Source organism: Gavialis gangeticus, unplaced genomic scaffold (assembly GCF_001723915.1).
Source record: "Gavialis gangeticus isolate Ggan-Ray unplaced genomic scaffold, GavGan_comp1, whole genome shotgun sequence".
NCBI classification, from domain to species: Eukaryota; Metazoa; Chordata; order Crocodylia; family Gavialidae; genus Gavialis; species Gavialis gangeticus.
This window is the reverse complement of record NW_017729029.1, coordinates 30,451,722-30,463,409: the sequence shown is the minus strand read 5'-3', so window position 1 is coordinate 30,463,409 and position 11,688 is coordinate 30,451,722. Positions and strand designations below refer to the sequence as shown.

The window sequence follows — 11,688 nt, the reverse complement described above, 5'->3', positions numbered from 1 at the left end:
AAAAAAGCAAAACCCGGGCAATTGGACATAATTAAAAAAAAAAACAACCCCCCCCCCCCAACCTGGACAGATATTGGAGGACCCAAAAAGAGGATATGTCCGAAAAAACCTGGACATATGGTAACCCCATTCAGGGTGAAAGTGGCTGCACAGCTTTCACTCATGTTGATCCAGTACTTCGAGCTGGAATATGTTCTGTGCAGATGAGTAGAGGAAGAGAGCAGAAGTCTTAAAGGCAAGCAGAGTCTCCAGGAGGAAGAGGAAAAGGGAGGATCAGATGTGATCAAGGTGGATGCTTTGCTGGCAGTGTGAGATTATCTTTTGCTGGTCCCATGGAGCTACTGAGGAAGCACCTATATGAAATTTATGGAAAGGACAGCATATTAATTGTGCTCTGTACAACCCAGTTTTTCAGCTTCATTAACTCAGTGCAGTCTTCCAATGATGTTTGTAGGGGTTTCCATTTAGTTTCTTTTTCATGCTTATAAGTACATTTTTTCTGTTCATTATAACACCATTGGTGTATATTTGAAATTCATCAGTATAATTTAGGCAGTATAGAAATCTAGATTAGCAGTCTGTGTCTGTAACTGGCAAACGTTTGTCAATTTCAGACTGATTTTTTTTTTTTTTTGCCACCAATCTCTCCCTATGCAAAAACCTATTATAGAAGTGGGACCAAAATTTAGGTCAGCCTTCCTGGTTGAAAACATTTCTAGTAACTAAGGGTAATCATCTGGAAGTATGGGCAAATGTTTCTTCTTAATAATTTGCGTCAGGAAAACTGCTTGTTAAAGCTCTATGTATTTGGCTGTCAAAGATGCTGTTTATCCAAAAATCCTAATTCTAATGCAAATTTGGGTATACATTTTTTTAGTTATCCTTTGAACGTAAGAATGCCAGCTGAGATCAGTTTGTTTGCCCAATTATATAATCATGCTATCACCTTTTTAACTCATTTTATTTGGCTTCCATTTGCCATTGCATCCTACTCAAACTTTTTCTTCTCTTCAAGGCTCTGTATTATTCTATTATTCCTCTTATTTATTTGCCCTTACTTTTTATCTCACCTCTCATCTTTCCTGCCCTGCTAGTGATGCCCACCATGACATCCTGTTTGTCTGCTACATCTTTGCTTGTATTTCAAGCACCTCTGTATACATATAGAGCTGGGCTTCAAGAGGCATGCTGTTTCACATTTAGATCTCTCCTGAAGACTCATTTCTACTATGACTACCAAAAACTAGCTAGTAATATTAATAAAGGAGCAATTGCATACAGCATATTTATGTCATAGTTCTAATGTTAATAATAGTCATGGAGCTATCAAGATATATTTTATCTTGCACTTCTGACTATTACTCTTAGGGCCCATCTACACATGCAAGTAAAGGTGCAGTGGGATCTAATGCATGATCCATGCAATCGCATCTCCTGCTATGCTACACATGCTGGCAGAAGGATGATTGTGGGATCACACATTAGATCCCATCATGCCTTATTGTTGGTGCAGAGGCAGCTCAATCCCAAGCTCTCCCTTTACCAGCAAGAAGCAAGCTCCTGCATCTAGGAGCCCCCTTAGTGGTGAGGTGCTCCCAGCTCTGTGAGCCCCATGCACCCGGTGGCTGGGGGATACAGCTGCTGTGATCTCCCAGCCCCAGGGGATAAATGAAACCTCTGGGACTGGAAGATTGCAGCTTCTGTGGTTTTCCAGTCCCAAGGATGTCATGCACCCCAGAGGCTGGCAGACCACAGCAGCTGTGATCTCCCAGCCCTGGGGTTTCATACATTCCTGAGGGCTAGCAGACTGCAGCGAATGCCATCCTCCAGCCTCAGGGTGTGTGAAACCAGGACACACAGTGCCAGGACCCATATTCTGGATTCTGGATCTTGGCAGCTACAGAGTGCTGCTGAGGCTGAGAGTCAGCAGCTACTGAGGCTGAGTGTCCCTCAGCTGCAGGACTACCAGCCCTGGCTGGGTATGGTGCAAATTAAAGCTGCGTGGCAACCAGCTATAAAGTTAGTACATAGTTTTGAGATCTGACTTGGTAGCTGGCTGGAACTTTTTATGGCATGATGGGTACTTTGCATGTGTAGGTGGTCTCAAGGTAATTGTACACTTAACCAATTAATTGCACAAAAGTAATGTGTAGAGGGGGCCATAGTGTTATTCCAACAGTAAGCTCTGCTCTATTTTAGATGCCAAGTGATGCATCTAATAGTTTACAAAATACTATAATACCATTCTGTTTTATGATTTACTATCTATATTTTATTGTAATGCCATATTATTTAGTCTGGTATATGGCAACTGAGTTGCTGCATGTTTTTTTGCTAAAGCATTTATTCTGGCTTTACTTTCAGTTTAATAAGATTAGGGGGCACTTAAAGAAATGGGTGAGCTGCACTACCTGGCATTATCAGTCATATGTTACATGTGCATTTTTGCTAGGCAGCTCCGTGCAAAATGACACTTTTGTTCATATCTTGTTTGACATCTCAGAATTTAGTTTTTCATGTGTCAAGATAAGAAGGTTTGGTTGTGGAGTCATTGTAATAATTTTATCTGGTTAAATCAACATTTCCCCTCTTTGCAATCTTAGTGGCTTTCCTAGGCTACCATGAATTCTGATTTTAAATGCAATGAATCTTGAGGGAATGATACAATCTTCCTCACATAGACCTGTTAAACAACATACATCCTTTCTGGGGTATGCACAAGGGGAAAAAGAATAGGATTGTTTACACTTGCATTTGATTTTTTCACTGCAACTTTTTCCATATTGCAATATGTGTACAAACGAGTCCAACTACACCTGTTCCTTTTACTCCAATTAAAACACAAACAAAAAACACCTCTAATGTGCAACTCTTTTTGGTTGCTGAACAAGGCCCCAAATGTTGTCTTTTTGTCAGCTATTGAAACTAATATAACTTAAATGTATCAGGCTTATGACTGTTTTTCATAGGACTATGCTGTCTACAAGGAGTCCAACTATTTTCCCCTGGGTTTCCAAGCTAAATCCAATATTAAAAATTTAGCTTTCTCTACCCTGACATGCATTGTTGCTTAATCTTAATTTTAACAGACTTGGGGAATTTTGGTGTTAGATTCTTAGAGCATAGCCAGCTGATGCTGTATATTGATATTGCTGACCAGTACTGGCTTTTTGCAGTCCCAGATATTACCACTGATAAATAAATAGGTGTATATTTGTACAATTGTTTTGAGTTACCTCAAATCATTGACATGAATCCAAAATATTTATTAGCTAATAGCTATATTATGTAGTAATACGACTCTCCTGCATTCCTTTCTACTAGTAAAAATAACTCTATTTAAATTGTCCATATAACCCATATGTTATCTGAATAAATAATGTCTTAGATTTCTAACACAAATTTTAATAAATATTTTCCATTAATATTTTAACCCCTACCCCCTCTGATTCTAGAGGGGGGAAAAAAGAGAACTCCTCCAAACTTCCCTTCACTGTTATAATTAGCAGGGGATTAATTCAGGATTCCTGTTTCTAGACTATTGACTTTTGGTAGGTACAATATTTGGATGACAAGATCTAGTGATGCTAACATAGAATTGGTCACATTTCAACCACTTTGGCTTGAAGGCTTGAACACTCTTTCTTACAAAGAAGTGGGCTGGAAATTGTATGGCAAATGAGAAGGTAAAAGAGAAGATTAGTTAGCTTAGCTGAAGAAGGACAAAAGAAGCTAGTGCTTCTTTTTTGTATAGGATCAAGAGAGAGGGGAATGCCTGGCTAGAAGAGAAGAGAGTGCTTCCTGATTTACATTCATAGGTTGGAAATCCACACAAATCATCAGTCCCAACCCTTTCACTGCCTGACTGGATCCAGAGAGGGAATGTTTCATCGTGCTCCTATTGATCTGGATGCACAAGGCGGCACTACTAGCAGCATACTAACTTGTTGCCATGATTGCCAGTGCTTTGTGGTCAGTCTGATACAAATAAACTAGCAAATATTAATGTTGCTTTGAGTATCACTGAGTATTTTTACTATAAATTTTAGTCCCCCTGGACTGCTGTTTTCATCTACTTCTTGTCTTTTATATAATTTTATTGCAGAGAAAATGAATGTAACAATGTGACTATGGAAAAGAGGGCATCTGGTGTAGTTAATTTTCTGCCATCAACTAGCCATCACGTACACACACATATGCATGCACACACATTTTGGCAGGTTCGTTTCACTTCACGCTGAGCATTTTAATGCATCTAAGAAAATGAGTTACGTGATGAGGGGGGACAAAAAAAGTCTTATTTTTCTGTAGTTTCCATACAAATCATTCTCACTGAATAACATGACCATATGCAAGAGAAAATACCACTCTCCTTTCCCACTTAATCTTGATTTTTTTTTTTAATGAATGTAGTGAAATGGAAGCCAAACTTTTTCTGGTTGTTTGTCATTAGGGTATAGATACAATTCAAGTATTGGAAAGTTTTGTACAATTTGTTTTCAGAATTGGTAACTATTTAAGAATACCACGTTGGGGAAAGCTGCATTTTTCATTAAGTGAGTGTGAGTTTGGGAGCAAAGTTTTTCATTCCTCTCCTGGCTGTCACTGTTCTGTTTGTGACATTTTTCTTAATTAAAACATTTTTCATTCTTTCCTTCACCTTCTATAAAATTGGGTTAAAAATACTGGTTTATTCTGAGAGAGAGTCAATTGATCATTTTTGTAAGCTGTTTTTATAAATAGAAGGATCTGCATACAATGTTATGTTACAGTGGGCTTCATCCTGCAGTCATTTCTCAGGTAAATCTCCCGACTCACTTTCCTGGAAGTTTTGCTTGAATAAAGGCTGAAGAATTATATATTCATCATAGATTTTCATCATAGTATCAATTTCTTAAAACTATAATTTCTCAGCATTTGTTTTATATTCAGAATAAGTCTGTTCCAGTAAGCTTTCTAACAGTAGTTAGAGAAAGAGGAGGTTTCAGCAGATGCACAGTATTAAAAAAAGGAGGACTTTTGTTCCCCATTAAACCATTTCTTGATGTTTCCCAACAGGTTATCATATAAACACTTGTTAATCCCAGGGCTCTGACAAGCAAGGCCTGCTGAATTAGGCCAACCACTGCTACAAATAGCTAGTGCACATGAAACAGTAATCATTGCTTTCCAGTCTATTATTAGATTAACTTCATAGGGATTGCTTTTTTCTCCTGTGAGTTGATGCATAAATGACATGCTTTACCCTCCAATAAATCTAACAGCAGAGTGGCTATGACATGATGTTCATACCCCTCAGTCCCATGACAGATTATTTTTGATTGCTGCAGAAGTTTACAGCAGCTTGAAACCATTAGAATTTAAAGGCATCATTGAATTTTTACAGCATTCCTGACTCAGACGCAACAGTGCTGGTACCAAGCTAAGTTTGTAGTATATTGGTTTCATGTTGTGATTATCAGTCACGGTGAGTCTTGTTTAGTGGTACAGATGCCCAGATGTCACTTTGAGGAGGTAAACAGTCATATGACACTGCACCTTTGCGATCTGTCCTTGGAGAACATGTGCATTTTTGAGTAATGATCTTGTCTTTGGAGGCTTCCATCTTGGGACAGAACTCAGTGTAAAACACCTGTGGGAACCACATCATATGGACACAATATCTCTTGTACAGATGATCAGATGAAAACACATCTATGTCATTCATTAGCATCTCCAGAGATTTTTAAATGTTGATTGTCACTTTCTCCAGTCAGTTTGTACGTGTACACTTAAAAGTTGTGTTTTAGTAGATGAAATTCAGTTTTATTAACATATAAGTGCTTTTAACAGTGTGTTTTTTTTCCAGATTTAAGAACTTTGTTTTTTCCTGATGAAACCCAGATAAAGTTTGCAAAGCTCAAGACTCTTCAAATCCAAGGTGTTTACTACTATTTATATTTCATGTGAATGACTGATTATATTTGGCTTTAGTTTTAAACTGTTTGCCTGTTGTTTTGTACAGTGTGTAGAACTTGCTGATTTAACTTTAAGAAACTGGCAGTTTTCAGACTGAGAACCAAATGAATAGGAATACACATGCTATTTGTCTGTCTGCCCATCTCTCTTTCAGTCTAGCTATTTTTGCGGGTCTTTATATACACAAGGTGTGTACAGCTGTTCACTACACCTAGTCTACAGTCATGCAGTTTGCATTAAACCACATGACTGTAAACCAGGAGCAGCTTCTGTAGGTGTTCACTGGTGTGTTGGAAACCACACGAGGAACCCAGTACAAGTAAATCTGTGTGGTGCTGAGGTGGGGAGGGGGAAAGGCGGAGGGGCAGAATTGGTGGGTGCTAGCAGATCGGGGGTTGTAGGTCTGTTGGGGGTGTTGTCCATCTTGAGGTGGGGGAGTTGGTGAGCTAAATGTAGTTCAGCCAGGGTTGAAGGGGGTAGGAAGAGCACAGGCCCAGGGCTTGGGGTCAGCAACTGGGCTTTCCAAGCCCAGGCTGTGCTCTGAACATATACAGGCATTTGATACATCAGGTTACCCAGTTCCCAATCTAAGTTAGTTCATTTGATGAGATAAACTAACTTAAATCGGGCCCACCAGTTTTTGCTTCTTTTAATCCTTTGAATGCCTGCATAGGTATTAACATATCTGTAGTTAGGTTGATCTAAATGTAATGGCTGGTTGTACCCACGTGTATCTTTGGGTGTCTCTTTATCAAAAGAATATTAAATTAATTTCAAAAAATGATATGGTTTCATTAATTGTGTTCGTGCTAACATGTCCAGGTTCCTAAATAGGACAAATTTAGGGAGTTCACTTGTATTCCCAACTTTCATTGACTAAAATTATTTGGACAGTCTCACCGTTCATACTTGAATGTGTACTGCAGTAATGTGTAGCATGATTTCTATTAGAAAGTTAGCCCTAAAGCAAATTTAATTCATTTCAAAAGTTGTTATATTTTTATTAGTATACTTAGTATAATGTACAAAATGTATACCATTGGGTCATGCATGTGACATCCTCCAATGAAAACAAAACATTTTTTACAATTATGGTATACCTTTTTCATTCATACACATTACATTTTGACATAAAACCAATCGGAGATATATGTAGTTCTCTATTATAGACATCAAGGAATCAGGCAAGCTGGTAAGTTGTTTATAAGAATGAGCCCTCCAGTTTGTGATTATTCCAATCACAGCTATAGTTTTACTGAATATTTATCAATGTCACAATCTGTACACTTGTGAAAATGCTTGTTGTTTTTTGCTTAATAGAGATTTAAAAAAATAGACTTAGCTTTTATACTGAGTTCTAAATTTCCGTCGTTTAACTGAGCAGTTCTGAATTTATAATATGGTTTCTGGAGACACCAAACAGAATGATTTAACATAAGTACTAATATAGTTGGGCCCAAAAGGTTGAATTCTATAAATGAATACTATACAAAATGAAAGAAAATTGAGGAAATTGTCAACTCCTTCAGTTCAGTTGCTGAACAAAGTGGTTAACTTAATCGAGAGAATTGTCATAGATTATTTAGGTCAAACACAGACAAATGCCTTGACTTAATTGAAGTTGAATTGTATTTGAATTAGAAAACTTCTTTATTTTTATTTTATAAAAAAAAATTTTAAATTGTCGAAGTGTGCTTATACTTCAAAATGTTTAGGCAGATACAGTAAAATGCATGCAGATTTCATCCCAAAATTACATGCAGTTAAGCATTTATTCCATGAAGTTGTTAATTGTGAGGAAACATTGGTTCTTAAAATTAAAATTCTGAACACACACCTGCCATATCCAGTATGTCTGCATTCCTGTGACAATAGTGTCTACATATCCAAGCTTGCTAGCCTGGATACTTGTAACTGTGTAGCTACCACAACACAAAGGCCACCATGAACTTCCATCCAGGTATTTATTCTGTTTCAGAGGCAGCTGGACTGTTTGCAGGTACCTGAACTAGCTATCCTAAAAAGAACTGGAGTATATTTACACTACACTCCAGTTATGGCATTTACCTTGGAATAGTGGTTCTATTAGTACTGGATGCTGCAACATGTTTTTCCTCTTTATGGATGCTTCTTTATTTCTTCCCTTACCTGTACTAGTTTTGTGTGTGTGTGTGTGTGGGGGGGGGGGGTTCAATTCTTAAATCAGGGTTGAAAACATTATTAGGGATAGTATCACAAAATCTTGGCTAGATAACATAAAACGTGTTGTCAATTCATACAGCTATATCATTTTAGAGTCAAGTCATTTTTATTTTGAGCTGAAAGAATCAAAGCATAAGAGAGAAGCTAAAGGATAATCCAATGTTTATATCCCAGAGGTAGCCTGTTAACATGTGGAGTAAATCTTCTCTGTACCTGTAAAGTAACATTTTCCTCATGCTACAGTATAATACCTTAAGTAATACCAGAGCAACTTTCTAATCACTTCAAAGAAACCGAAACTACATTTATGCTGAATCCATTTTATTATTTGTAAAACTAGCTAAAAATAGTTAGTTTTAGCTTTGTGTATATTGGCTATATTAACTAATAAGTTTAGCAGACTGTGTATTACCAAATGCAAGGAACATTTCTCATAACTTATGTAGGCTTGTTAGAATTGTTAACTTTCACAGCATTTGCTGGAACAAATCATCCTGGAAATTGTGGAAGTATGGTTTAAATTGAGGTTGAGTTCAGCATTTGGTTGGAGTTTTTTCTGTATTTCTGTCATCTCATAATTCCCTTCATAGAAAAGAAAGAGTAAGTTGCATCTTTGAGAAGGAAAAAAAAGATAATTGAAACCATGTAATAAAAGGGTAATTTAGCAAAACTATTAGTTTTTAGGTTTTCTTTAAAACTATTTTAAGTCTATTATTTTTAAAATTACTTTTATATTAAAATAGCTGTAAAACTGTGCTGGGTGTCAGCACATTGCATCTTCACACACATTTTAATTCTCATTTTCCTAAGCATGAATTGTAAAATCTATATAAATTGGAAACTAAAAATAATTGGATAAACTCCAATTGAATGTTTTTATGTTTTTGTTTACATTTTTAAAAAGTATATTGTAAACTTTTCACAACAAACAATGATACTTTACCTCAGTGAGGTGTAGTCAGTGTTATGTAGTACTGCTATAGGGGAATAGAGAACATTAATCAGTTTTAAGATTTACTATGTTTACTTGATATAACTTTTTTAAGCATGGGAATGCCAATACATGAGACACTCTGGGCACTTTAATTAGAGCAGCTCTCAGAGCCACTGTAATTGAAGTATCCCCCCAAGTATGTATATAAATGCCCTTTGAGTTAATTATTTATAATAAACTGAGAATTTCTTGCATTGAGAGGGACTGAGAGGTCTCTTCTGATTTTATTCAGCATTTTAAATAAAAATGTACAGTGAGAAAGGGTAAGATGTTGTTGTAGCTCCTTTATTTGAGGTTTTTAAATACAAGTTAGACAAATGTCAGTTAGGGATGGCCACAGTATAGTTGGTTCTGACCAAGTGTAAGGAGTTAAAGTAGATGATCTCTTGAAGTGTTTTCTCTCTCTGCTTCTGTATAATTTTTTAACTTACTACTATAATCATGTAAGGAAATAATTACAGCTGTAACTTAATTAACATCTAAGGTCACAGTTAAGTAAAGCACTTAAGCTCTTTCTCACCTTTAAGCACATTACTTGTCCCATTGACTGTCATTGAAATTATTTGCTTGATTAAAGATCAGTGAGTGTTTAAGACCCCTACAATATGCCATAGGAAGAGAGGAGAAGAGATGCAGGCACTGTCAATGCCTTGCACCCCTACAGTGACAAGGAATTCATTAGGTAGAATATGCTCATATTATCAAGATGGCTGAGAAGCTTAACTTTTGAAACTTTGAACCCCAAATTCCAGTTTGGGTGTCCAAATGCAGAATTGCTGCTCTTACTTTGGTGCTATTTTTGATAATTAAAAACACAGTGTAATAAGTATTTTAGTGGCATTTGTGGGGACTGATAAAATTGGATTTTTCCTGCCTATGATTGCCTGAAATGTCCTGATCATATAGCATGTATAGACAGAAAATACACTATGTACATTACTGTCCAAAAGAATATTAGAGTTATCTTTTATGAAACACATCTGGGATTTTGCAAACATCTGAAAACAGCACTATATAGTAAATGATCAGCCGTAAATACAACAAATAAGCAACAAAGTAAATGGCCTGTAGCAATTTGTTATGGTAGATGAATTGTTTTCTTTCTCAACCTTTTTCTTTTATGACCTAAAAGAATCCCTCTGGCTCAGCATTATACCCAACTGCTTACCTAAGGACTGGAAAATGCAGTATATTTAAAGCAAGTAGATTGGACTATTGCCCTGTTGAAGGATTTTAACCTTTTGAATTTACATGTGAATAGCGGGAGGTTCATTTGACACACATTCCCCTACAGAAAAATTTCTGCTTGTAGAAATCCATTCCAGTTTTAATATTTAACTGGAATCCCAATGCCTTTAGATATTAAAGCAGTTAAAGGAAAATCTTATTTTTAGTTTCTTTCCACAACATTGTGAATGCTTGTACAAGTGCATCCACATGCATGCACACATAAAATAATAGAATATTAGGGTTGGAAAGGACATCAGGAGTTCATCTAGTCCAACCCCCTGCTCAAAGAAAGTCCATCCCCAGCTAGATCATTCTAGTCAGGACTTCGTTGAGGAAAAGCTTCCAAGGATGGAGATTCCACACCCTCTCTAGTTAACCTGTTCCACTGTTTCACCACCCTCCTAGTGAGAGAGTTTTTTCCTAATATCCAACCTAAGCTTCTCTTGCTGCAACTTGAAACCATTGCTTGAAACCTCTCTTTCTGTCTCTCTGCCCCCCACCCTTCTATCAATGCAGTATTGACAGAGCTTTTCTATTTGCTATCAGTTATAAATGCTGGGATTACCTGGGCGATTGTTTTCTCAGAAAGCCATAATGTAATCTCAGACCTAATACTCTGACAACCATGCACTAATTAAAACTGCAATTATATTTTTGCTCAAACAAAACGACTTAATAAACATTATCACAAACTGTTTACTCTTCCCAAAAACAATTTATGCTCACTAATACAATTTCCCATTAAAACTGCTGCCAGGTAAATTAAAAACTCTTGAAATAGTAAGTAAGTGGGAAATTAATTCAACAGTTTAATCTAGAGCTAATAACAGTTGCAAGCTCAGAAAAAGATTGCTACAGCGGGGAGTTAATTAACAGCTTATTCCCATTTGATAAAAGTAATCCACTCTAATTCCAGTGTAATTTACCTCAATGTAATATAAAACCACAAGCTGCTTCTGGTGCTGGTAATTATTAGCCTTGTCCTGTGGCCACATTGACAATAAAAGTCAGCAGTATCTTAATAATAAGAGGCAGTCTGCTAAATGCCCACAATTAAAGATGTAATATGAAATCTTCAAACTGCGACAAATATGCATGTTGCTATACAGTCATGAGTTGCAGTTTAGATGGAGAGAAGCACATTTAGTTGCAGCATCTAAATCTACTAAACAGGTGTGCATTTTTGTGAAGTAAGCTTATTGTATTATTGTAATAGAATTCAAACTTTTTTTGTAAATGCTTGGGTGAGATGGAACAGCAATTACAAAGAGAAAGTGTCTTTGATATTGTGAGAGCAACTTCTG

General features: G+C 36.6%; 1 protein-coding gene across 3 annotated transcripts in view; it reads left to right on the top strand.

Annotated features, from left to right (window-relative positions):
* The window catches only part of DACH2 (dachshund family transcription factor 2), a 642,364-nt gene that overhangs the window by 373,989 nt on the left and 256,687 nt on the right, over positions 1-11,688 (top strand). The window contains exon 3 of one of the 3 annotated variants that reach the window (XM_019521374.1): positions 5,849-5,920. The exons of the other annotated variants lie outside the window; for them this stretch is intronic. Coding sequence (XP_019376919.1) covers positions 5,849-5,920 — 72 coding nt within the window. The remainder of the gene's footprint in view (positions 1-5,848; positions 5,921-11,688) is intronic. 3 annotated transcript variants of the gene reach the window in all.